Source organism: Trichechus manatus, unplaced genomic scaffold, assembly GCF_000243295.1.
Source record: "Trichechus manatus latirostris isolate Lorelei unplaced genomic scaffold, TriManLat1.0 scaffold00008, whole genome shotgun sequence".
NCBI classification, from domain to species: Eukaryota; Metazoa; Chordata; class Mammalia; order Sirenia; family Trichechidae; genus Trichechus; species Trichechus manatus.
The window spans coordinates 14562857-14589938 of record NW_004443944.1 but is presented as its reverse complement, the minus strand read 5'-3'; the positions used below and the strand labels follow the sequence as shown (position 1 = coordinate 14589938).

The 27082-nt window shown below is 48.6% G+C and overlaps 1 protein-coding gene across 1 annotated transcript in view; it reads left to right on the top strand.

The window, feature by feature from the left end:
- The window catches only part of SLC9A8 (solute carrier family 9 member A8), a 70823-nt gene extending 50407 nt beyond the window's left edge, over positions 1-20416 (top strand). The window contains exons 11-16 of the mRNA XM_004370255.2: positions 8168-8284; positions 10676-10758; positions 13824-13935; positions 16455-16675; positions 18920-19066; positions 20045-20416. Of these exons, the coding sequence (XP_004370312.1) occupies positions 8168-8284; positions 10676-10758; positions 13824-13935; positions 16455-16675; positions 18920-19066; positions 20045-20152 (788 nt within the window). The 3' untranslated portion in view covers positions 20153-20416. The remainder of the gene's footprint in view (positions 1-8167; positions 8285-10675; positions 10759-13823; positions 13936-16454; positions 16676-18919; positions 19067-20044) is intronic.
- Positions 20417-27082: the final 6666 nt, after the last annotated feature.

Below are 27082 nucleotides of genomic sequence, written 5' to 3'. Positions count from 1 at the left end.
AATAGACAGTATGCTATTGTCCCAAAATATGGTTTGTCTTTTTTTCCCCAGTCTTTTTTTCTCTCTGTGCTTTGTTTTGGTTAGTTTCCATTCTTTAAGTCCACTGATCATGCCGAATCTCCTGTTAATCCCATCCAGTGTATTTTTTATTTCAGATACTGTATTATTCATCTACAGATGTTCCCTTTTGGATAATTTTTATATCTTCCATCTCCATTCTGTTCATGTTTTTCTCTACATTCTTGAGTGTAGGAGCATACTTATAATAGCTATTTTATTGTCCTTGTTTTGCTGATTCCATCAGGTCTGTCAATTCTGGATCCATTTCTATTGATTAATTTTTTTCTGTTTATGGGTCATATTTTCCTGCTTTGCTTGCTGAGTTTTTAATTTTTATTTTATTGTGGTAAAACATATGTAACATAAAATCTGCCACTTTAACTGTTTGTGAATGTACAGTTTAGTGACGTTAATCACATTCACAGTGCTGTGCACTCTTTGCCACTGTCGACTTCCAGAACTTCTTCATCATCCCTGATGGAGACCATACCCAGTAAGCAGTGATTTCCCATTCTCTCCTCCACCCAGCCCCGGTAGCCTCTAGTCTTCTTTCTATCTCTGTGAATTTGCCTATTCTAGATATGTCACGTAAGTAGAATCTTACAATATTTGTCCTATTGTGTCTGGCTTATTTCACTTAGCATTAATATTTTCAAGGTTTGTGATGTCGTATTAGAATTTCATTCTTGTTTACGACTGAGTAATATTCCATTGTTTTGATGTCCCACGTTTTGTTTTTCCATTTAACTGTTGATGGATACTTGAGCTGTTTCTATCTTTTGGCTGTTGTGAATAGTGCTGCTATATATATTGCTGTACAATTATCTGTTTGAGTCCCAGCTTTCAATTCTTTTGGGTATATACTTAAGAGTAGAATTGCTGCGTCATATGGTAGTTCTGTGTTTAATTTTACAAGGGTTCCAGTTTCTCCACATCCTCACCAACACTTGTTATTTTGTTTTTTTTTTAGTAATAGCCATCCTCGTGGGGGTGAAGTAACTCATTGTGGTTTTGATTTGCATTTTGCAGTGACTAGTGATGTTGAATACTTTTTCATGTGCTTATTGGCCTTTTGTGTATCTCCTTGGGAGAAGTGTTGATTCAAGTCCTTTACCTGTTTTTTTTCTTCTAAATTTTATTTATTTTGTCATTGTTGAGAATATATATAGTGGAACATACACCAGTTCAACATGTATGAGTTAGTGACATTGATAACATTCTCCGAGTTGTGCCACCACTCTCATCCTCCTTTTCTGAGTTGTTCCTCCCTCATTAACATAAACTCACTATCTAACCTCTAAGGTTCCTATCTAATCCTTTGGGTTGCTATTGTCAGTTCAATCCCATATAGATAGTTCTTAAAAGAGGGTAATGCTCAAGGCAGACCTTTTTTACTAGTTAAGCTAAACTATTGTTTGGTTTTAAGATAACTTCAAGGGATATTTTTGGCTTAAGGTTTAAAGATTATCTCAGGGCAATAGTTTCAGGGGTTCATTCACCCTCTATGGCTCTGGAAAGTCTAGAGACAGTGAGAATTTGAAATTCTGTTCTGCATTTTCCCCCTTTTGATCTCTTTTCTCTGGTATTCTAGCTACCTTGGCCTGCCCCCAGCTGGAATCTCCATCTCTTCATTTCACTGAGACTCAGGCTGCTGGGCTCTGCTTGGGTTTCCCCTCCCGGAGCCTCAGCCTGGGAGCTACCTCAGGCCGGTGGACTGCAGCAATCATCGGGCTCCTTTTATTTGTTTCGTAGAGAGGAATCACAGGAATCACAGACCTGCCCTGCCTGTCATCCAGTGTTAAGAAACAGTTTTGTTTTCGTTATTTTATCTGGTTTTCTAGTTGTCTTTGGCGGGACGGCAATTCCCGTAGCCATCATTTCCTTGTGGGCCAAGTGGAAGTCCCTGGCGCTTTTTACTAGACTCTGTTGAACAGGATCTTCCTTCCCACAGCTCACGATCTGCAGTCATGCGTGGCTGCTCTGTGAGCCCGTCCTGCCCAGGAGGAAGCGGCGAGGACTCTGGCCATCCTCACTGGGGAGCTCTTTGTAAACCTCAGAGTTTTGTTGTTTTTAATCCCAGGCCAGACCTCTTGGATAATTTCAGCCTGGTATTTGCCATCAAGTTCCCTCTTTTATCTTTACTGAATTTTGGCACTTACATAAACATTACCTGTGAATCATTGGGCTCTAGCCTCACTATTTTTACCTCTGTTTTTCTAAACTGTTCCCCCACTCCCTTGAGATGAACATTGTATATCTAGTGGCAAAAATATATTTCATGCATCATTGTGGAATTTGTGATGAAAACAACAGAGCGTTTTTCTTGTCCTGTCTTTAGAGTGGGAGTGTTTTCACTTACAGGGGTTTCGTTTCCTTGGGGACCTCTGCTGCACCCGCTGGTGGTGCCACAGAGCACGTGCAGGCCCCGAGGCAGGGTTATGGGACCGTCTTTGCCCACACTGTATCTTCAGGGATGTTTGTCAAAATCACGTGTGTGGCCATGGCCACACAGGCCTTTCAGAGAGTGTTAGGATGGCCCTGGTGTGTTGCATGGACCCTCCAAACCCCACTGTAAGGGACAAACAGGGAAAGGGTGGTACTTTTGCTCCTTTTCCTTCCTTTTTGTGCTCCCCATTTTCTGACTAGCACAGAAGGCTGATTGGGAGTGATTCCCAAGACCACTGAGCAGGACATTCTCTCCCTACAAAGCATTTACCTGAAACCACATGTTTAGAACACAGTGGTTAAGAACTGGGACTGTGTAACTGGACAGACCTGGGTTTGAATCCCAGTTCCACCTCCTATTAGCTACATAACCTCGGATGGTGACAGACCTAACCACTCCGAACCTCCACTTCCTCATCATAAAGTTGAAGTCATAAAAGTACCAGCCTAGCACCGTTGTGAGGACTAAAGAATACTGACGCAAGGAAGATTCTTGACGGGCGTCAGTGCCTGGTGTTACTGCTAGGGTGACCATACGTCCTGGTTTGCCCTCAACACCCCCAGTTCTCCCCTTTTGTCCCAATGTGATAAATTACTGACACCACCTCTTACCCTGAAAAAAATGTCCTGATTTCAGAAAATGTAGATTAAATCATCTCGCTAATTAGTACTCAGTAAGAGTTAGCTACTCTCAGAATCATTGTTCTGGTTGGATCCGTTTTAGCTCTTTTTGTGGTTCTTTCAAGCCAGTTTTGAGGGCCACTTTGCCCTCCAGCTCTAATGACTCAAAGATGTCCAGACTCCATCCTTGTCCTCAGCAGACACAGCTTAGCAGACACGGGGGGCTGGGGGGCAGACTCTGTCAAGGTGAGTCCCAGGATGGGACGTTTGGGGTTGCAGGATGTATTTGCAAGATGGATCAGAACATAGCACTCTCTGTAAACGGTTGGGAGGATGTCAGCAGAGATGGATGATGTTGTACAGCACTCACTCACACACACTGGTGTCTGTGCCAGGAGTCCACTGCAGTACAGTTTGAGAGAGAGAAAAATCGGTAGCAACTCAGTGTTCATCAGTAATAGGAGAGATGAGGTAAGTTCTGGTCCATTCCCACTGCTGGATACTGTGCAGCCACTTTAGAGGTGAATTTACCTATTTGTACTATGATGGAAAGAACTCCAAGACATATTGTTCAGTTTTATGAAAGCAAGCTAAAAAACCATTCGTCCATTCAATAAATATGTCTTAAATGCCTGTCCTGTGCTGAGAATGATCCTTGGTATCAGGGCTACAGTAGCAAACAAAACAAGATCAGGTTTCTGCCTGCAGAAGAAAGACAGTGAGCAAGTCAACAAACAAGATAATTTCAGGGAGATATGAAATGATACGAAGAATAGAAATCAGAGTAAGGTGGCAGAGTGGCATGGGGGTGGAAACCTCATCAGATAAGACAGTCAGGGAAGGCCTCCCTGAGGAGGTGACCAAACCAAGACCTGGATGGTGAGAAGGAGCTAGCTGTGGGAAGATCTGGGTACGTGTCTGGCAGCGGAACAGCAGGTGCTAAGTGAGGAAGGATGGCAAGCTCCAGGAAGAGTGAGAGACCAGTGTGGCCTGAACAGAGTGCACTGGGTGAGGGGGGCAAGGACTCATCCTGCAGGGCTCTGTAGGCCAGGCAAGAACCTGGGATTCTATTAGATGTGCAAAGGAAGTATTGGAGGCCTTTTAAAAATCTCTTCTGCTGGGAATACATGCCATATATATAATACCCAGCTTGTTAATTTTTTTTAAGATAAATAATCATATATAAAGATAAATTATAGTATATATAATTGCATAGTAAAAAGACTAGCCATCTGCACATTGTACTCTTCAATAGTACTTGCCTCTGGGCAGGGGCTGTGAACGGAGGTTCTGTGTTTTACTCTGTACCTCTGAGTCAGAATGTTCTATAGCAAAATATATTTATGTATTGGGTAATTAGCAAAGAAGACTGAGTGTGGTTTGACTCAGCTTTCAAGAAGTGTGTCATAGTTTACCCCCAGTGAGTAAAGGACACCGTGAGTGATAAGCATACAGCACCACGGTCGACGTCTGCCTTTTAGACTTGAACCCCTTTACTACACTCCTTTATTACATTGAAAATAACGATTTAACCATGGCTAGAAAAGGATTCCCTCCTTCCCTCCCTTTCTTCTTTTCAAGAGGCTGAAAGTTTTTACTGTATTGGTATCTTGCTTCCTTAAATGATTTTGTCTTTTTTAAAAATTAAATGTGTCAGGAATTCTTCCTTACAGGATATTTTTTAAAATACCCATGCCCTTTATCTCTAAAAGTGAGCCTAGTCTGCACCATGGGCCCCTTTTCGTGTTTTTGTGGCCTGTCCAGTGGCAGCCGTAGTCAATGAGGGTGGCTTGGGTGGTGGAGACGTGGTCTTTGTGTAGGGAGGGCACATAGGGCAGGCACTTGAGCTGTCCCTCAGGCTTTTGGACCCATTGCTGACCCTGACCCTTTCCTTTAGCCCCCAGAACTCGAGAGGTGTCCCCAGCCCCAGACTAGCCCAGGGTGAAGGTGGGGCTGTCTGTTCACTCTTGGATTGGCCAGATGACCCGTTTCCAACATCAGTAGGTCACGTGCACAGGTAGCAGCTATGGTCCTAACTTAACACCCAGATGGGGTTTATTTACCTAGTCAGAGAAATTTTTTTTTTTTAATTGTACTTTAGGTGAAGGTTTACAGAACAAATAGCTTCTCATTAAACAGTCAGTACACATATTGTTTTATGACATTGGCAACATTATGACAACAGGTCAACACTCTCCCTTCTCGACCGTTTTTTTTTTTTTGGGTGAAAATATACATAGCCAAAGTTACACCACTTCAAAAGTTTCTACATGCACAATTCAGTGACATTGATGACATTTTTCCAGTTGTGCTGCTATTCTCCCTTTAGATGAAGGTATACAGAACAAAATAGTTTGTCATTAAACTGTTAGTACACATGTTGCCCTATGACAACAGTTCACAACCCCACTACATGTCAACACTGTCCTTACTCAACATTGGGTTCCCTGTCACCAGATTTCCTGTCTCCTTCTGCCTTCTAGTCCTTGTCCCTGGACTGCTGTGCCTTATTAGTCCTGTTTTGTTTTATGGGGCTGTCCAATCCCTGGCTGAACGGTGAACCTCAGAAATGACTTCACCACTGAGCTAAAAGGGTGTCTGGGGGCCATACTCTCGGGGTTTCTCCAGTCTCTTTCAGGCCGGTAAATCTGGTCTTTTTTTTGTGTGTTAGAATTTTGTTCTGCATCCTTCTCCAGCTCTGTCCAGAACCCTCTGTTGTGATCCCGGTCAGAGCAGTCAGTGGTGGTAGCCGGGCACCATCTATCTGTACTGGACTCAGTCTGGTGGAGGCCTTGGTAGCTGTGGTCCATTAGTTCTTTGTACTGATCTTTTCGTTGTATCCTGTTCAGAGAAATTTTTAAAATTTGAGTTGGTTGCCATCATTAAAAGTTGGGAGATTCCCCGTAAGAAACAGGTTTCTGGCACCTCTCAAAAAACCAGAAGGAAGACCGGTCAGCCCTAGGCCCCCAATCCCACAGGGAGGCTGCCAGCCCTTTTCAGATGGGCTTGTGCCTTGTTGTCCCTCGTGCCACTCACTCACTTATTATAACTTACCTGGCCCCTGAGGGTTTGAGTTTCCAACCCCCCATCTTGTGCACCAGACTAAACTGCAGCCAAGCCCCTTCTGTGCCTGTCTCCTTGGTGAAGAGTGCTGGCGCAGGACAGGCCTGGATGGCAGGAAGCTCTCAGGGCCCTGAGAGTGGGCTCACCTGAATGTTCTGTCCCAAGGGAACTTCCACCTCCTGCTGTCAGACCTTACTCCCTGGGGCTTTTGGCTCTCTAGAGTGGCTATTTAATGTCGAGGACTCCCGTGGGCTGTTGAGGAGCTCATTCTGTGTGCAGGACAACAGTTTGGGTGGAAGGTAATTCCTGTTACTACTCAAACAAGGCTCAGGCTCCTCTTAGGTTGACTTTTACTTCAAGGTAAGAATGACAGTCTGAGCTTTCCCAGCGGGTGGGTAGCCCCTCTGGAAGCACGCTGGTGAAATGGAGCCCTTTGGCAGCTCTGTGTCCCCTCCTCCAGCCTCAAGGGTGGCAGTGCAGGAGCAAACCCAGGTTTGGGTCTCTTCCCTTCTGTTATGCACTACGTGGTGCCGCCTTTTGATGGTGCCCGTGCCCTGCGTTTTGTTGCAGGATCAGGAAGGGCCGGCTCTCCTGGTGGTCACCTGCAGAGCATACTGAGAATGTAGAGAAAAGACTGGAAATGGTAGTTGTGTTTTTTATCCAGTAGAACAGTGATTCAGAACATCTCTTGGGCACCCAAGAATCTTCTCATTGCTCTAAAGTGGCAAGTAAGGAAGTCTCCTGCCTTTTTGTTTTCCCATCTCATCATGAGTGTCTGTGGGAGCGTTGCTGGAATTTCCCTCTCTGGCCTCCTTTCTGGGGTAAAAGTTAGAAAGAAATTTCCTCTTGCCTAAGAGAGAAAAAAAGGAGCCCTGGTGGCACAGTAGTTAAGAGCTCGGTTGCTAACCAAAAGGTCAGCAGTTCAAATCCACCAGCCGCTCCTTGGAAACCCCATAGGGCAGGGTCAGCTGTGTTCTGTCATCTTAACGGCAACGGGTTTTAGTTTTAAGAGAGAAAATGTCCCAGCTACTGCTGTTACTCAGACCAGCAAGTGCCAGTTGGGTAGTAAAAAGAGTAGGGGTTTTCCTCTGTTTTGTAGGGTATTGTATAAGCTTAGCAGTTGAAATGTCTCAGATGCAATGCTATGATTTTTACCCTTTTATAAGTGGAAAGTCAGCCACTAATCCTTGTTTCTACAAAATGGCGGAAGAGAGATAAACTTTGCTTATAAAGTTTGACTTGCAATTCATATTTGATGGCTTTTTAAAAAATCTCAGCTTCCTTACAAGAAATAGAGACCTCTTCTCTATGCCTGGGCAGAAGTATACTGAGAAGACTCCTGTGTAAAGTGTCGTGGTAGGATTTGGGGCAGTGGACAAATGTGGAGACTCAAATCCTGAGTAAGCAAGGAAGCTCTCTTGTGGAGAGGGCTTTGAAGAAAAGATACATTACCTTTTTTTTCTTTTTTAATTGCAAGAGTAATACATGATGATTATAGGAAAACTCAAAATTAAGGAAAAGTATAAAAAAGTAAATCAAAATCACCCATTCTCCATACTCAGATTCTTATACTCCCTATCTGCCCCAAGGGTGCCTGGTTTACCTGCCTCCCTTAATCCGCGGACGACAGTGATGGATGGACACTTACGTGACTTGTCTTCACTTATCTTCCTAACAGTTCTGTGAGTGGGTGCTATTATTAGTCCCACTATACAGATACTAAAAACTGAAGCTTAGAGAGGGGAAGTCAGTTGGCCCAAGGTCACCCAGCTGGTAATGAAGCTGCCAGAGAGAAGGGGCTCTTGACTTTGCTTTGAAGTCCCTGGGAGACCTCAGGCATTAGTCCCTTTCCCTTTTTCATAAGACAGTTAATACTAGGCTGCAGGGACTTGCGGGAAGTGTGAGATGTTGTTTGTGTATCCCGTGGTAGATGTTTTTCTGCTGTTTATGTCTCTGCGCTTTGCCCGTGTCTCTCTAGGCATTATGGCCATCCTGTTCTCCGGCATCGTGATGTCCCACTACACCCACCATAACCTCTCCCCGGTCACCCAGATCCTCATGCAGCAAACCCTGCGGACGGTGGCCTTCCTGTGCGGTGAGTGCTGCCTGTGCGTGGTCTCACGTGGGCCTGCCTGGCCCTAACCATTCTTCCTGCCCGTTTCTAGGAGTCAGTTAGGATTTCCCCTGGCAGACCTTTTTAGAACCAGTGTGCTAACGTGCGTGTGAATTTCTAAGAGGGAGAGATAGAGCATCCTCAAACTTGTCCATAGAACCTGCGTTCACAAGAACATCTTGAAGGACATAAACTTGGGAAATTCTCCATTAGCATTGTCATTTGTTGGGGTCAGATACACCAGATGACTTTTTCTTTTAAACAGTTTCAATCTGAGTTCTTGTGCATGCTCTTCGCCACCGCTCCCACACTCGGACATACACGCACACACACACGCGCACACATGTATCTCCTCCCCAGTTTATACCTGGAAGTGAGGGAACACCCTCACACTGTCTCTTTAAGCTGGCCCCTAAGTGGCAGTCAGCATCAGCATCACCTGGCATCTCAGGGAGCTTGCATAATTCTGAAGCACTAGCTCCCTACTGTTAATGTCTGAGGAGACAGGCCACACAGAGGTTTCATCCCCGTCTGCAGACAAGGAAGCTTACGCGCGAGAGGTAAAATAACCTGCCTGCAGTCAGTCTCCTGGCTAAGGGGTGAGTCTGGAAGCCAGGTCTCTTCATTCCTGGTCCAGTGGATATTTTTTCAGAGTACCCCTCTCCGAAAGCCATGGCTAATGGAATTCAGACTTTCTGGAGCCATGGAGGCTGGATGTACCCCCAAAACTATTGCCCTGAGATAATCTTTAAACCTTAAACCAAAAATATCCCCGGAAGTCTTCTTAAAACCAAACAGTAGTTTAATTTAACTAGTGAAAAATGTCTGTCTTGACCACTGTGCTTTTTTAAGAACTATCTGTATGGGATCAAATTGACAACAGCAACTCAAAAAATTAGATGGGAAACTTAGGAGGCAGTGAGTCTGTTAATGGTGGAAGAACAACTCAGAAAAGGAGGGTGAGAATGGTTGCACAACTCAAAGAATGTAATCAATGTCACTGAATTGTACATGTAGAAACTGTTGAATTGGTGTATGTTCTGCTGTGTGTATTCTCAACAACAACAAAAAAATTATTTAAAAAAAAAAAAAGTTATGGCTAAAGATTCTGACCCTGACCCTCACAATTAAAGGAATGTAAAGCAAAACATCCATCACATTCTTTTTTTTGCCCATCAGATTGGCAAATTCTGAGTTTGATTATACCCACTTCTGACACGGTGTATGGAAAGCGGGCCCGTTGATGGGAGTGTGCATTGACACCGTCCTTCTGAGAGTCATTGGTGGCATCTGTCTGAACTTAAAAGGCACATGCACTTTGACCCAATGATTTCCCCACCAGGAATTTACCCTGTGTACAGGAATGTTTGTTGTAGTTTGTAATATCAGAAATAAACACAGTCTAAATGTCTATTTACTGGAGATTGGTTAAATTACCCATCTCATAGATTTTATGCCTCCAGGGAAATGAATAAAGTCCATCGGAGTATATTCTGAATGTGCTGAGTTGGAAAGATCACAAAAATATTTATTAGATAAGAGAAAAATTCAAGAAGGAGGAGGAGGAGTACACGATCCAGCTTGTGGACTTGTTTTAAAAGGATAGACATTTGAAAAAAAGCTTTGCTAAGGTGTTTTAAACAGCCTCACCATTTTATGCTGTTCAACTATTTTAAAATACAGTCTCTGTCTCTCCTTAGTTATTTGGTTATTCTGGGGGATGAGATACTTTAAGCAGGGAGCATGGTGTTAAAAATGTAAAAGGTGCTTTTTCTTAAAATATGCAAATGACTGTACAACAAAAGTCAATGTCAGACTCTGGCTTGCAGAGTGGAGCCAAGAATTGGAAATGTAACTCTTCCTGCAGTTACTGCAGGGTTTAAGCCACGTTCTAAACCTGGCAGTGGTGTCAAGTATGTTAAGTCAATCACTTGGCTCCATCCGCTCTGGCAAGGAAGTTAACAAAAGGCCCTTTCACGCTCATCCCGTGGCATCTGCACTCATTAGCTCTGAATTTTTGCCACTTTGCCGCAGTTGGAATCCTTGCTAATCACAGTGTTCGGCAAATGGACAGATTCATATATTTATCATCTTCCCTGGGTAGGATGGCATTTGTTTGCTTAAGTATTTGACAGTTGACTCATTAGATGATGAGGTTCTGGAGGGCAGGAATTTGTTGCTTTGTGTGATAGAAGAAAGAATCTAAGCATAAGTTTCGCCCAGTGCACTGGTCACAAGATTTTCCAGAAAATCAGCAAAGTGTTGTATTGGATTCTAACTTACTTCTGAATGTTTGCTTGTTTAACAATTTAGTACTATATTGGGAAAAAATAATAGTTGGGGCTGAATAATCCACTCTTTGGTTTGTTTCAGAAACATGTGTGTTTGCATTTCTTGGCCTGTCCATTTTTAGTTTTCCTCACAAGTTTGAAATTTCCTTTGTCATCTGGTGCATAGTAAGTATTTTCCTTGTTTTTTATTTAATTACTTATTTGTAGATTAATAACCACGTTTTGGATTCATTTATGTAACTGTTTACTGTTCTAAGTCAACAGCTACAGAGACACTCTTCTGTTTGTTTGTTTTGTTAAAAAAATCACAAACATACAATAAAGGGGAGAAGGATGGGATTAAGTGAGTGAATATCCGTGGAAAAGGATTTTTATTTGCTTTTTAATTTTCAATGGCCTAGAATGTTAAGGTCTTCTTTAAAAAGTACAAGCTTATGTGTTTTTATGTAAGACAGAAAAAGCAGACTTCAAAATTGAATATGTAGTTGAGCATCTCATGTAAAAACATTGTACATAGAAACAAAAAAATACGTAAAGAAAATACAGCCAAATGTGGAAATGATTTCTACTTTTCTGAATAATTTATAATGAACATGCTTCCGTTTTAATGCAGTTTTCCCCTATTACATCTGTAAGTATGACCTTGGACCCTTGTTTAAAGTAAAAATTACCAGGCTGTTACCTGCCCTGGAGACTCACCCAGAAGAATCATCCCAGATGATTCTTATGATCAAAAAGGTTTGGGAAACAGTGTTATAATTGGACTAGGGGGTGGTGAGTAGGAGACAGACTAAAATATACCTTTAAAAAAGGAAAATAGAAGTTTAATCATTTGCAGTAGAATCACATCTTTCTTGGGAATAGAATGGGGAGAAGATAGATGTTTAGCATTTAAAAGAAAGGCCCAGCGCTCTCAGGCATCAGATTGACCTGTGGCCTCAATGGCTTCTAACAGTTGGGCATTAAGCCTGATGTGCCCAGGCCCCTTGTCTGTGTTCCCCCTCCAGTCTCTTCCTTCAGTGTGTCTCACGCCCCACTGCTGATTCATGCCTGCATATACTGTAATCCCTCATTTGATCCCTTTGCTGTCTCTTTAGATCCTCCGTTAATTTAGGCACCTAAGAAGCACACCTCATTGTCGTTGAGTTATCATAATTCATCCTCAGTCAACTTTGATTGCTAACTGCATTTAACAAAACCCAGCTATTGGAAGGGAACCACTTTTTTTTTTTTTGTAAGCACTGTCATCTAGCATGTATAAACCAGTCAAGGCCTATCTATTTGGCATGTGGGAAAACTGAGGCAGAGAGAAGCAGCTAAGAAACCCTAAGGAAAAAGATGTTTCCCCCTTACAATCTGGGCACTGCCACCTCTCAGTTGGCAAAAGCTCGTTGCTGTTTGTTCTCATTATTTGCCTGTCCTCCAAACTCAGGTTTCAGGACAAGAGACTGGCAGCAAAAGTCGTTTACAGAAAGTACGATAGTCTTTAGTGTGGTCACTGGGTAAAAGGGGCCACGTTTGGTCAAACCTGAAATGCACATGTGGGAATGGAAGATTGGATTTCAGTGGGTGATAAAGGGAGGTACCTGTCTCAGCCATGGGCTGGGAGGAAAGGAAGATGAGAGGATGCCCTCGGGTGGTAACTCAGTTTCCCTGAGCACATAGTCACAGGCTGGCCCTGTGGCTCCTGAAGGCTGAGCTGTGCTATTTAGACCGATTACAGTTGCCTGCCAGGTGGACTTGGCTCCATGGTTAAGAGCATGGGCTGAACCAGGTCTGAGATGGCCCCACCACTTCCTGGCTGGGTCAACTTGGACCAGATACTTAACTTCTCTCTATCCCAGTGTCCTTGTCTATAAAGTGGGGACAATAATACATACTTCGTAAGATCGCCACAAGGAGTTAAATTTCACAAGACAATGTTCGTAAAGTGCTTAGCACGTTGTCTGGCATAGACATGTTTGAAGATTGGCAGCAATTATTATTAACTTGACCGTCTAAGGCGCACCATCAGAGCACACTCAATTCGTGCTTGTTGAAAGAACAAACTAGAGCCTGAAGAGTATTCATGTGTGTATGATTCTTTTCTGGTTAATTATAGTCAGAACCAAGATGTAGAAAATGAAAGCAGATTAATAAATAGTTCTAAGAATCCACTTAGGTAAGATTTAAACTTTACATAAAGCCATTTTTTGTTACGACCAGTGTTCCTTTGGAGATGGTTAGGCGCCGTTCTAGTTATCATCTAGTGCTGCTGTAATAGAAACACCACAAGTGGGTGGCTTTAACAAACAGAAATTTATTTTCTCACAGTTAGGAGGCTATAAATCGAATTCAAGGTGCTGGCTCTTGGGGAAGGCTTTCTGTCGGCTCTGGATTAAGGTCCTTGTCTCTTCAGCTTCTGTCCCTTGGCAGTCTTCACGTGGTGTGGCATCTCTCTTCCCCCATCTCTGCTTGCTTCTCTCTGCCTAATCTGCTCTTTTTATATATCTCAGAGGTGATTGGCTTAAAACATACCCTACACTGATATGGTCTCTTCACAAAGAAAACCCATTACCAAATAGGATTATAACCACAGGTATAAGGGTTAGGGATTACACACATTTTGGGGGGACATAATTCAATCCATAACAGGCACCAAAAGCCATGGCCAGCAACTGGCAAGGTAGGGCTGTGGGGCCTTTTAGAGCCCCTCCTGAGGCGTGCTCCTTCTGCTGGGAGAGCGGCGTTTCCAGGCACAGGTAGGCCCTTCTCAGTCTCCTGCTCTCCCGGAGGAGTGGGTCTCCTGGGAGAGGCAGAAACACTTTGTCTGTCCCTCCAGAGCTGGCCCAGTGAGGATGATTAGCGCAGCCCTGTCCCATGGCGAAGTGCCTTCAGAGGAGGCAGGTGTGCCCTTAAATTAATCTCTGGAGACGTCTGCCTGTCCTCTTGGCATCTGGCTTTGTTTCTCTGTCATTGCCAATGCAGTCACTGATACTCTTAGGCCTCTTTTCCGGCTACTGAAACTTCATGTACAAAGCTTTATCCTTTCCCAAACACATAGAAATTGGCATCCGCAGCCACACGCCCACGCCCAGTCTCTGACCAGCATTGTGCTATTCACACCGTTTATGACGAGGGGAGTGCTGGACTTAGCATGGGTGTGTCCTGAGGTCTGTGTTTGTGGCAACAAGCTTCAGCTTGAAGAACCAGAGCGTTCCATCTCAGACTTGGTTTGTTGCTGTTAACAGGTGCTGGTACTGTTTGGCAGAGCGGTGAACATTTTCCCTCTTTCCTACCTCCTGAATTTCTTCCGGGATCATAAAATCACACCGAAGATGATGTTCATCATGTGGTTTAGTGGTGAGTCAAATCCCGAATAAACAGGTAGAGAGAAGGTACAGGTACAGACCACACGGAGACAACGCGTGTTCACCTGTGAGAGCCCTTTGGAACCAAAAATAGTAAAAGCTCCTATTTAACCGGCATCTGCTATAAAGCAAAGAAGCCCTGGTGGCTCAGTGGTTAAGTGCTCAGCGGCTAACCGAAAGGTCTTCGGTTTCAACCTACCAGCTGCTCCTCGGGAGAAAGATATGGCAGTCTGCTTCCATAAAGATTACAGCCTTGGAAACCCTATGGGGAAGTTTTACTCTGTCCTGTAGGGTTGCTGTGAGTCAGAATCAGCTGGTGACTATAAAGCAGGCTAGGCACTTGGCAGACGGTCCCCCTCTCAGGAGTGCTATATAGTGGGCAGTGCCGGGCCTGTTTGACAGATGAGAAAGTTCAGGCTCAGAGGGAAAAGGACTTGCTTAGAGCACGTGACTCTCCTTGGTCTGAGGGTACCCCCCAGGGTAGGAGTTGAATGACTCTGGGTTTACATGTGTGAGGGTGCAGCCTGGGGTGAAAGGTGAATGACTCCACTCTTAAACTTATGTGAGGGTACAGCCCAGGGTGAGAGGTGATTGACTTTGGGCTTACCTGTGTGAGGGTACAGCTGGGGGTGAGAGCTGAATGACTCTGGGTTACCTGTGTGAGGGTGCAGCCTGGGGTGAGAGGTAAATGACTCTGGGTTACCTGTGTGAGGGTATAGCCCGGGGTGAGAGGTGAATGACTCCGCGCTTACGTCTGTGTTTTCCAGGTTGAAGTCATAACGTACTCAAAACAAAACAAGTGAAAGTGGGAACTTTTTTGTACTACATGCTATTTTTTCATTCAGTCACGAAGTTCTGATACCTTGGAAACCCTGATGTTTTAAAGGTTTCCTATTTACCTGAACGTTTCAGCTACTGTTCCTCTACTTTTTAAAGGATGGAAATGATTTCATAAATCTTTGGCTCCTAAAGAACTAGATTCTTAGGCATCTTTAAATTTTCTTTTGAGCAATACATACAGTTGTTTATGCTTCCTTTTTAAAATATTATTATTAAAGTATTTCCATGTGGGTCGAGGTATAGGAACATGCTTTATGAGGCTCTTCTCTATCCAGCAGATTTGTAAATTTGTTTCAGATTTCTCTTTCAAAAGGCTTAGTTTAAAAAAAAAAGAAAGTGTATATGTGTATAGCGAGAGAAGCTCTATTTTTCCTCAATCTTTTTTGCCAGAGGAATTTTTTTTTTTTTTTTTACTAGTTCCTTAACTGCTTTTTTCTTTTCTTAATTTTTTCCCATACAAAAATTTATACTAATTGCTTTTTTCTGTGAAGTGGTTGACCCAAGGCCTTGAAAATCTTGAAGTGGGGACATTGTGATCTCATTGTCTAAGACAGCTGGACTTCCTGCCCAGCCCACTTCCTTACCAGCATCCCCCTTCCACAGGACACATCCGTCGCATCACTCCCTTGCTTCCCAGTGCCCTTAGGACACAGTCCAGGGTCCCTTTCAGAGTCACAGGCCCTGGCTTGTCAGAGCCCACCCCACATTCTTTACACAACACAGCCATCCTGCTGGCCTTCCTCCTTGTCTCTGGGTGGCTGTATAGGCTGTTCCTGATTGGAATGCTGGTCTCTCCTTTCCCCCAACTCCCATCCTGATGTGAGGTCCGGTCGCTGTCTGCCCACCCACCCATCTGGGCCTTCCTGACCCAAGCACCCACACAGTGTCTCTTCTCCCACCACTGAGGGCAGGGCCAGGACTGCCCCGTTCCCTTCCACGTGGCTCCCAGGAAGCAGAAAGTGCTCATGGAGGACAGGGCTGTTCCTCAGCTGTAGCCCATACCCCTGAGCCCAGCAGCAGCCTTGCAGGTGGACCAGAAAGGCAGGTAAGCAAGAGTTGCTGGTGCAGTTCCTGGCAGCCACTCGTCCCCACCAGAGACACCCAGAGCATGGTCAGTGCCGCAGGGGCCCGGGAGAAGCAGCAGTGGCCTTCTGTGCTGTTACCTGGGTGAGCTGCGTGGCCCTGGTGGGGTGCTTGATTCATGCAGCCGCAGTTCCTCAGGTGTATATTGTGGAGAATAATAATCATACCTGCTTTACAGGGTTTCCTGTGACGATCCAGTGTGATTGTGCATGTAGAGCATTTAGCGCAGGGCCTGGCACAGAGTCCTGCACACTAGCCATGTATTGTTTCTAAAACGTGAGTGTGGGCTCGGTTAACCCTTGTGCACACACATACACACTGGTGCTTTGTAGCCTGGCCAGGCTGCCTCGTTAGATCTGCTCAGCGACCCTGGGACGTGGGAGTGGAGGTGCAGTGTTACCAGCTCCCACTTCTCTGCAGCCTGCCTTTCTCACACCGCAGAGCCTTTAGAATGAGTCAGGGCTCTCCAGTGGGTTACGGAGGATGCTCGACTGGCTGTGATGTGGGCCGGGCCCAGGCCCCCGGAGAACCCGGCCAGCGATGCCACTGCCACCCTCCCTCCTCTTACTCTGCACCCTGTGCCCGCAGGTCTGAGAGGCGCCATCCCCTATGCCCTGAGCCTGCACCTGGACCTGGAGCCCATGGAGAAGCGGCAGCTCATCGGCACCACCACCATTATCATTGTACTCTTCACCATCCTGCTGCTGGGCGGCAGCACCATGCCCCTCATCCGCCTCATGGACATTGAGGACGCCAAGGCGCACCGCCGGAACAAGAAGGATGTCAACCTCAGTAAGACGGAGAAGATGGTTAGTGCCAGGGACTGAGGAAGTGGGGGAATGGAGAGAAGAGGCTCTTTAAGGTACCCAGCACCCCTCCACTCACACATACCAGTACCCAACCTAGAAGGCGGGTCAGGGGAATTGGAGTTGGGAAGCATGGCTCTCTGGAGTGGGCTTTCTGCAGGCTCGTGACCTGGAGTCACGGCGGCTTCCCTCTCTGCATTGGCACAGGCGGCATGGGATACGAGGGGTGGGTCACACTCTCCCCTGCCAGTAACCACACCACCCATTGGGCCCCAGGACTGGAAGGTGTCAGAATCCCATCATTCCCTGGCCTGAGGGGACGGTGGCTTGCAGTGCCTGTGAGGGCCCTGAGAAGTACCTTCCACCAAGGACAGTCAAGGGCATACTTCAGGGTGGGAGGTGCTCAGGGCCGAGCTGCAGTGGAGGCTGAGACCCCCATAGCCCTGCCCACCGCTGCTTCCTCCAAGCTGCCCTTTTGCCCTGTGGCTGCCCCTCTGCCCCGTGGCTGCCCCTGCCACGGGGCCAGTCAGCCTCCATCGTGCCTTCTCACCCTGTCTTCACCCTCAGGCTGCCACGTGCTGAGCGAGGCTCAGCCACCTCCTCACACACACACCCTGTGCATTCCCAGAAGTGCATCTTTTTTCACTGGGGACCTTCAGTAGGTTTAATCTGCAATTGAAGGCATGGAACTCCTCAGCCAGGAAAGGGGGCACAGGCCACTTCCGTTATCAGAGAGCTGGGCTCTGTGCCCGCCTTGGGTACCACTCTCCACCCTGGGCCTGCCCGGCAGTGCAGTGGTGCTGGAAGGAGACCACTGTGTCCCCTCCAGGCCTGTCCCCGCAGAACTTTCTCACTCTCAGCGACACTTGTCCAAGCCCTCACCCGATCTCACCCCACCCCACCCGCCAACTTCCTGTTTGTAACAAAAGCTCTAGCATAGTGGCTCTCAAGCCTTTTAACATGGGTCAGAATTAGTGGAGGGCTCGTTGAACAGACTGCTGGGTCGCCGCCAGAGTGCCCTGTAGGCCTGGGGTGAGCTCCAAAAGGACTTGCATCTCTAACAGGTTACCATGTGCTGCTGCTGCTGCCGGTCCTGTAAGCACGCTTGGCGTAGCATAGCTCCAGTCGAACCAGAGTAGCTGCTGTCTGTCGGCTGTCTTCTATGCTGCAGGCACTGCTTCCCCTCTACTTGGGCCATCTCACATCATCCTGATAACCTGCAGGAAGCAGATGTTCTCGTTGTCCCATTTTGCAGACCAGAGCACTGAGGCCCAGAGAGGCTAAATCAAGGACCTGAGGTCACACAGCTGCCTAGTGGTAGAGCTGGATTCAGACTCTGGAGCTCTGCACCACCCCACTGCATCAGTGGCTCCCCAAGTAGACCAGCAGCGTCGCCTAAAAAATTGTTAGAAGTGCAAATTCTCAGGCCTCTCCGAGACTTCTGCAGGTGGGCCCAGCAGTCTGTTTCCACAAGCCCTGTGGGTGATTCTGATGCAGGCGGAGCTGGAGGACCAGGCATGAAAACACCCTGGCCTCCCACTCCGCTCTCCCGCCGCCCCTGCACCGCCAGTGGAGGCCCCAGAGGAGAGCCTGGTCGACTGCAACGACTGTGCTGAGCACCCTCACTCAGAGCAGTTCCTCCCCTCCTGGAGCAGCAGACTCACCACATTCAAATAGCTTGCCTGCTTTCTGTGGGCTCTGCAGAGGGTGGGGCGCCCCTCCCGGTGGCCAGTGCTGGGCCTGGAGCAGGGCTGAGGTGGGACTGCACTGACCCTGGACCTCATCTTCACCCCCAGACCTCCCCTTCCCCTTACAGTCATTTCCTCATCCCTCACCTCCCCTGCATGGACTTGCTCAGCAAACACCCGCTCATAGCAAAGAACCCTTGCTAGTTGAGCCACAGGCAAAAGAGGTCAAAAGAGCCTTCCTTGTTAATGTGCTGGTAATGAGACAGTCCTGGCTGCGTGTTAGAACCACCTGGAGAGCTTTAAAAACAAGCCCGAGGGCCCTTCCAGAACTCCGACCTGTCTGCCCTGGGTGGAGTCCTGGGCATCCACTGGTGTCAGAAACCTCCCTACCTTCCTACAGCTCCTGGGAGGGGCGTTTGCTGCCTGCAGACTCCAGGGTTCTAAAGTGCAGCTAGGGCTGGGACCACTGGCCCAGAAAGCCCTGGCGGCCAGGGGTGGGTGAGCAGGGCCTCCCGGAGATGCCAGCCTGAAGCCCTGCTGGCTGCCTTCCCTCCCCCAGGGCAACACCATCGAGTCAGAGCACCTGTCGGAGCTCACCGAGGAGGAGTATGAGGCCCACTACATCAGGCGGCAGGACCTCAAAGGCTTCATGTGGCTGGATGCCAAGTACCTGAACCCCTTCTTCACACGGAGGCTGACCCAGGAGGTGGGTTCTGAAGGCCCGTGGGCCTGCACCCCACATGCCAGGGTCCCCTTGCCTTTCCGGGTCAGGCACGCGTGGGAAGGCTCTCGTACTGTGTTTGTGGGGGCCAGCCAGACGGCCCCTGCTCCCACCGGGCTCTCCCACTCCCAGGCTCGCAGGGCTGGATTTGCTGGAGTTCAGCATCTGCTGTTTTTCCTTTGCTGCCGCATTTAGTGCTGGGTAATAATAGACTTGTTAACACAGTTTGCTTTCCTGGATGATAGACTCAGGACATTCATCAGTGCTGAATCTGAGCTGAGAGATTACGTCTGGGCCTTTTAGCCATGCCAGGGCCCATGATGGCCCAGACTCAGAGCTCGTGTTCTGTCCCCCTGGGCACTGCTGGCCTCTGGGTGACAGTGAGTGATGGCCTGTCTCAGGAACAGGGACAAGCTTGGGCCTGCTTTGCCCAAACCCTCAGCCTGCCCCATGCAGGGGGGATAACCCAGCCGTGGGGGTGGGGGCTAGTCTGGCTGACCCCGTTGTCTGATCCGTCAACAGTCAGAACAGCTCTAGCAGCAGGCACTGCGCTGGCGTTCTCCCTGGTTGCTTTATTTCATTCTCCTAGCAGCCCATGCAGTAGATATAGCTATGAGCTCATTAGACAGCTGGGGAGACTGAGGCACAGAGAGGTGAAGTAACCCACCCAAGGTCACACAGCTAATCTGGGACAGAGCCCAAATGTGTCTGATTCCAGACACGTTTCTAACATCACACCATCCTGCCGCCTACTCCTCTGTTTCTGAATGATAACCTCCTGTTATCTCCACCCCTACAAAGAGGAATCTCAGCTCACCTTAGTCAGATAACACTTTGAAATTGCCTGTGGCCATTCATCCTACCCCACCTTGCCCCCCTCACACATGGAGTACAAGCACCACCCCTCCTTCCTTGGCACTGACCCAAGGACTGGCAAAGACTTGATTGTGTCTGTTGCCGCAGGACCTCCACCACGGACGCATCCAGATGAAAACCCTCACCAACAAGTGGTACGAGGAGGTGCGCCAGGGTCCCTCGGGCTCCGAGGACGACGAGCAGGAGCTGCTTTGACCCACAGGCTGCCAAGGCTTTGGGCGGGCAGGGCCGCAGGCTGCCCTCCACCACCCTCCTGCTCCCGGGAGAGGCATTTGCTGCCCGTAGACACCCAGCAAGGGACCCAGGCAGCCTCTGCAGAGGATGAGACAGCTGGTGAAGTAAGGCTGCAGCCGTCCTAACCTGGGGCTGCCCAGGCCTGTGGAGCCAGTGGCTTCTTGTGAAGCCAGCGTGGTCTCCCAGCTCCTCTGAGTCGGACTCTGCTCTCAGCGTCGCTTCTCAGCCCACAGATTGGGGTGACCCCCGTCCCAGGTAAAACGCTTCCTTCTGCAGCTGGGGTGAGCAGTCACTGACAGGCCGGGGTGCCTGAGAGGAGCCCTGCGGCAGCACCCACCAAGCAACCGGCTGTGGGGCTGGGTGTGCCAAGCCCCTGTGCCCACCGCAGCCCCAGGAGCAGGCTGCCAAGGCAGTGGGCACCTTCCTGCTGGAATGGGCGCCCACACCAGCAGGGAAAGGAGCCAGGTGCCGTTCCCCGTCGGAGTCTTCAGGGTGTCCAGGGCCTTGGCAATAGCGAGCACAAACTTCAACAACCTCCCACTCCCCTCTGTGGTGATTTGTGATGGTTCACACTCCCCAAGAAGGGAAACTGAGTGACCTTTTTTGTTTCTTACTGACTGGCACCTGGCAGGCTCTCACTGGGGCAGGCAGCTGTGGTCCTTCTCTGGGGACACAGTGAATGTTTACATGAGCTGATGCAGGTCACGGGCTTCTCTAGAACCCACTGAAAGCTACAGCCCTGGTTTGAGGAGCGAGCCTAGGCTGTGGGGTCAGAGCGCCCTCTAGAGGGAAAAGCTAGAGGTACAGGATTCTTGGGGGCCAGCACCTGCTGCTTTTAATTCGGTTCAAATTCTACAGTTTTACGTAGTGAGAGCCCAGCAATCACTTGCCACTATCTAACCCCCTCCCCTGCAGCGATTGTCCTCTACCTGATTGTTTTTGTTTGTCCAACTGGAGTTCCCTCCCTTTTCCTGGGCTCAGGGTGTCTGCCCACTGTTAACTGCTGCCACCTTCTCTGCTAATCCGGGATTTCTTCCTCTTCTTCCTCTCCCAGTTCCCTACCATTTGGGGTCCCAGCTCAATGAAGCTCTGGGGCAGGGACCAGTGCCTGGTGCTCCCCGCACCCCCCGCAGTGAGACCTCAGTGGCCTGGAGTCAGCTACAGCCAGAGCCTCAGTCACAGAGTGCTTGTACACGCACTGTCACTCAGTCTCTCTCTCTCTCTCTCTCTCACACACACACACGCGCACGCGCGCGTGCTCACGCACACTCCTTGGCTCTGCCTCTGGGGCCGACTTAGGGTGAAGAGCTGCCAGTTATGTCCAGATGGAATGGAGCCTCACTGAGTGTCACATCCTTGCTTCCCCTGCCTTCAACAAGCCTCGTAACTGTTTGACTCTGCCTAGCTACAGGTGGTTGACAAGGTCCACATGTGCTCTGGGTCACAGCTGATGCCTTGGGATTGGCCCAGGTTGACCCTGAGGGTGGTTTCATTCTTCATGTGCTTGTTCTTGGCTCTTTGGGGATAGAGTGGACCCTAGGCTGGTAGCAAGTGCATCTCCATCGCTTCTGCCTCAGGCAGTGTGGCCCAGGGTGTCAGGAGGGACTGACCGCAGGGCCCTCCAGGCCTCACGTGCTGTTTGTGAGGCTGCAGTTGACCCTGACACCTTCCCTTTTCCAGAAGTACAAGTGCAAGGCCAGTCAGGCAGGAAGCAGGAGGTTTCCTTTTTATGCATGAAAAGTAAATTAGTACTTAATAGAGCTAAAATATAATCATTTCTCTTTTTCTAATATCCCACCTTAAATTAACCCCATAATTTTTAACCAAAACATTTTACCCACCTAGTATCCCACTGTAGGGGCACTGCCTTGCATACTGGGTCTCCATCATGTCCTTTCAGAGGAGAAGAGATGAAAGTGGGGGAAGGGACCTTTGCCCACAGCTTGGTGGGAGCCTGGCTGACTTCTGGGGTGAGTTGTGGGGGTGCTCTGAGGCCAGGGAACCTGTCCTCACCGATTGTTCTCCCGCAGCCCAGCTCGGGAGCAAGTTACTTTCTCCCTTGAAATTCAAGGTCTGATCTCAGAAGTGTACGTTATTTTGCAAGCTCACTAGCTTGCCAGGATTTTTTATTTTTATTTTTATTTTTTTGGCTGTGAGTTCATAGACTAAGCAGTGAACAATCAGAATCTTCAGTTCACACTGCCCCTTGTAACCAAATCCCGATGCCCCGCCATGCCGCGCTCGGCCTCCTCCTTTTAGCTGGCACCTGGAGACGACACTGCACCAGCAGAGCAGCATACAGGGGCTTGGTGGGAGATCGCCAAGACTGCTGTGGCAACCTCCTTCCTGGAAGGCACCAGTCAGTGCCTAGTGTATCTCCTGTGAGCCTCTTCTGCCCCCTGCTGGCCGAGTGAGGCTTCACCAACCCAGAAGAGTGTGCCCGTGGAGATCTGGGTGACCTGTGTTCTCTTTAGCAGTCTGTTTGCCTTTGTAGCAGGCAAAAGGTTTTCTTAAAATGTATGGCAAGAAAAGGCCTTGGCAATCTATTTTTCTGGTGGATTTTTTTCAGATAATCTGTGAATCAAAAATTGCTGCTGTCCACCTTTAGCACACCTAATAATTCTGTTGTTTGGGGGCAGTTAATGCTTAGAAAATAGAAAAATGCCCTTTTCAGCCATAATTTTCTGCATGTGTCTTTCTCTCGGGTCTAGGCCATGGGAGAGGAGAGTTGTAGCATGTAGACAGGGAACACTTTAGAGGGAGCTGAAGGTTGTGAAGGCCATGAGTGGCCTTTGGAAATGCTGGCCCCTTAGCCAGTGAACCAAGAAGTCATGCCCATCTTGGGGAGCCCTGCAGCGGCAGCCTTCCCACCCCACAGCCCCTCCACAGCAGGCCCTACGATTTTGAACCACTTCTGGGAATAAATAGCATGCTTTCAGTAGCTTTGTGGTTGTAGGACCCCTTGAGTCAGCCACCACCTGAGGGTGTGAGGCCTTACAGAGAAAGGATGACCTTCCCCAGGTCCCCAGAGGTTGAGTTTGCAGTGGCCAGCCAGGCACCAGGGCCCTCAGTCCCATCGTCTGGTGCTTAGATGCTCAGCCCAGGGGCAGAACTAACCATCCTTCTCCCCAGAAACCAGCCACCTCTTTGCACAGTTGCGAATGCTGCCTGGGCCCTGGCCGGCCTGAGGCTGAGGGGCAGGCCTGGCCCAGAATGCTGTCAGCCTCCAAGTACACCAAGTCAGCCCTGATTCACCAGCAGGTAGCAGGTTCCTTTGTGCATAATGGAATGCAGAAACATTGGCAAGCAGCGTCCTTCTCACCTTAAACCATGTCAGAGGTGCTGACAGCAAGGTTTGGCCTCGCAAGGTCCCGGGTCCACGCTCCCACAGGGGCTTTGCGCTTGGCAGAGTTCTCAGCAGGGTTGCTACAGGACCCCACTTCTGCTTTGGAAGTGGGGAGAGTGACCTGATGTGGGCCTGGTCTCAACTGGACCCCAACTGAAGTGCGAGGAGAAATCTCTGCAGCAGTCCTCTGCTGTTGATCAGGACTTTTCAGTGCAAGAGAGAAAGGAAAAGTCCACCCCCTCATCCCTTTCCCACTCTCTGGGTATGTCTCCTGCTGGTCCGAGAGGGGAGACCAAATCTGAAATGGATCTGATGCAGCAACCAGAATCATTGAGAAGTTCTACCAGGAACCCAGTCTCCAAAGCCCCAGGCAGTGTTTTGAATGAAAACACACCAGAGTCTAAAATAAAGGCTTAAGGAGAAGTAGCCACGTTCCCCTCCCTGTAGGTTCCTATCCTATCTCAGACAAAGGGAGTGAAATATCAGGGGCTTCCATTGTCATGGTACCACGTGACAAAAGGCAGCCTTCCCCTGTCCCCATCACCACCCCACTGCTAACCCCATCTTCTCACCCACTCCTACCCCGCGACCCCTTCCCAGAGGGGGAAGAATACGTTGGTCATCTCCCGGGCTGCTGTGTGTGAGCTCATCCCACCGCAGGGGACAGAGTTGGTGTGCATGGGTAGGTGCGGGTCTCCAGGCTGCGTGGGGGGGTGGGTGCTGCATGGCGAATGTGCAGATTGGCAGTCACAGCAGAAAGCCACCTGTTAGCCCCGTGGGCCCGTGCTCGCCAGAGGCCCGTCTGTATGGAGCCTCGGGCGCTGCGCCAGCTTCGCTCTGAGGAGGCTCCTTTCTCCATCAGGTGGCATGTTTGTTGTCTACACCAAAGGACTTAATGTTTTCTCCAGATAAAGCTCCTGCAAAGCTTGGATTGTCCTCAAGGTTAATCAGAACCTTGTTTTCTTTTTAGTGATTTTGTTTGTAAAAGGGAAGGAATTTTTTAAGTACTGTCTTTTGTTTTACAAACTCGGGAGAAGGTCAGGCTGATTCTTTTGCCCTCCCATAAGTAAGCTGTGATGGGCATCTGTGAGGCACCTCGTTTCTGAGGAATTCTTTGCTGCTCATCTGGATTTGGGCTTTGCGTTTGGGACGGAGAGGGTCCGTCAGATGTGTGGGACCTGTAACTGTTGTGCTGGCCATGGAAGCTGCGTCACTCTGAACTTGTTAAAGATTTCAAAATGGAAGGAAAACAGTAATGCCACTGGGTATTTATTTATTTATTTAGAAATAAAAATAAAGCTGCTGAATTGGAGCGGGCCTCTGTCTTCACATTAAGGGGGCTTTAACAACACATTGGTCATGCTTCCCGAGCTTGGCTGTGCGCCACACACTACCCAGCCTCCCTGTCAGCCAGCCGCGGACGTGTCCCCAGTGAAGTACAGTGGTTAGCAGCCCAGCTTTGGGTGAGGCAAGCCTAGGTCAGAGCCCGCCTCTGCCGCTTAGTGAGGAGCACTTTGTGAGGTCGAGCAGAGGGTCTCAGAGCGTGGGTCCCGCCCGGCCCACTGCTGCTCTTCCTCACAGTGGCTAGGAGCCCCTCTTCCTGAAGACTCTAGTTCTGTTCTCAAATGGTGAGTCTTCAGGGCTGGGCTGGTCTCCCTCCCTGGGATTCATGTCAGCCCCTGGGGGCCTTTGCCCTCTGGACCCACACTGCCCACACACCCTCTGCTAGAATTAGCTGTGGGAAGCCTTGGACACTGGTTTATTTATATCCCCACATACTTCCAAAGGCATCCAAAGCTGCTTATGGTAACAGCACCAACCAAAAAATACACATGATATGAAAACAAAACCCGGCAGGAGAGCCCATCCTGACCCCAGGCCCAGGGCCGTTCTGGCAAGGAGGCAAGAATGGGCCTCTTTGGTCCTTCCCAACCCTGCACTTTAGCTCCCCACCCCATTCTACAGCCAAAGAAAGAAGAGGAACAAATCACATCCCACCCCTACCTGAACCAGGGCTCCAAACTGGGTCGGCAGGGAACACGGAGGGAAGCAAGGGCTGTGTGAAGAAGACACAGGTGCCTCTCAGCTCCCATTGTTGGTGTTTTTCTGTTTTTTTCCCAATAATTTATTTTTTGTTGTTGAGAATATACACAGCAGAACATTCACCAAGTCCTGCATGTACAATTCAGTGACGTTGGTTATATTCTTCAACTTGTGCGACCATTCTCTCCCGACTTTTCTGAGTTGTTCTTCCCCCATTAACATAAACTCACTGCCCCGAAGTTTCCTGTCTCTTCTTTCAGGTTGCTGTTGTCAGTTTGATTCCATATAGTTCTTTAAAAGAGCACAATGCTCAAGGCAGCCACTGTCCCACTTACTGTAGAGACCTGAGTTCATAGAAGTGTTCCTGCCATAATAGAAACTGCAGCGTGATGACAAAACGTGACTGACACTCGGCCTCAGGCAGGGAGACGGATGATGGGAACTCTGGCGAATACAAAGCAGTTTCCCCAGGCCACCCCTGACTGCAGGGAAGGCTGGGAAGTGGGGTTTTGCTGAGCACGGCGTCACCTGATTTATCAGTAGAGGAGGGATGGGGGCTAGATTCTGAGCAGCAGGTGCCACAGAGGGAACTGGGTGCTTTCATTCATTCTCGTTTCAACCCTCTCTTCACAAGTCGTAGAAAAAGCTCTCTGGGTGGTGGGGAGCAACAGAGGAGGAAGTATTTTCCCTAGAGGGCAGAAAGTTGAGGGGGGAGGGTCAAAGGTGAGCCCCCCACAGCCCACAGGAGAGCTATGGGGAAATGAAGCTGGCCTGGAGGGTGGTCCCATTGCCCTTGACCTTAGTCTGGCTGATGGAGCAAGGCCCTCTGGGACTCCTTGCTTTCCCCAGAATAAACTATGAGGCCCTCTGCTTCTGGCCCAGAGACCTTCAGAACCCAGAGGAACATGAGGGGCTTGGCCTGTGCAGAGGGATCCAGGCCAGCCAAGGCCAACAGCGCCTGGGGGCTGAGAGCTGGGGCTGGGTGCTCTCTTCTTTAACTGACTTTGTGAAAATGGGTGTACTGTGTAAAGTAATCGCTACCCATCTTCCAGCCTGTTTCCCTCCCCAGAAGCCAGATGCTCTTGTGGATCCTTTGGGATAATGCAGGTATTTACAAAAAACGCGTATATACATGTTTTTACATAAACGATGGACTATATCTAGTTTCTGTTTTTCCTTTAACAATACAGCTTCGAGATCATTCCACATAAACAGCAGCTACAAAGCATATTCCCTCACAGTGGCAGACACAGCATGGACACCTGTCTCCAGGTTTTCGCCATTACGAGTGATGCTGCATGGAGCTCTTTGGGCACAGAGCCGTGCACGCTCGTGCAGTTACATCTGAGGGAGAATCCTAGAAGTGGAATGACTAGACCAATGTGCTCTCTGCAGTGATTTGCCCAGTTTATCTCAGGCCAGCAGGATCTGTGAGTAGGGCTACTTTAGAATTCACTTAGATCTGGACCTCAGGAGGCATTCTAGTCAAACCCCCATTTTAA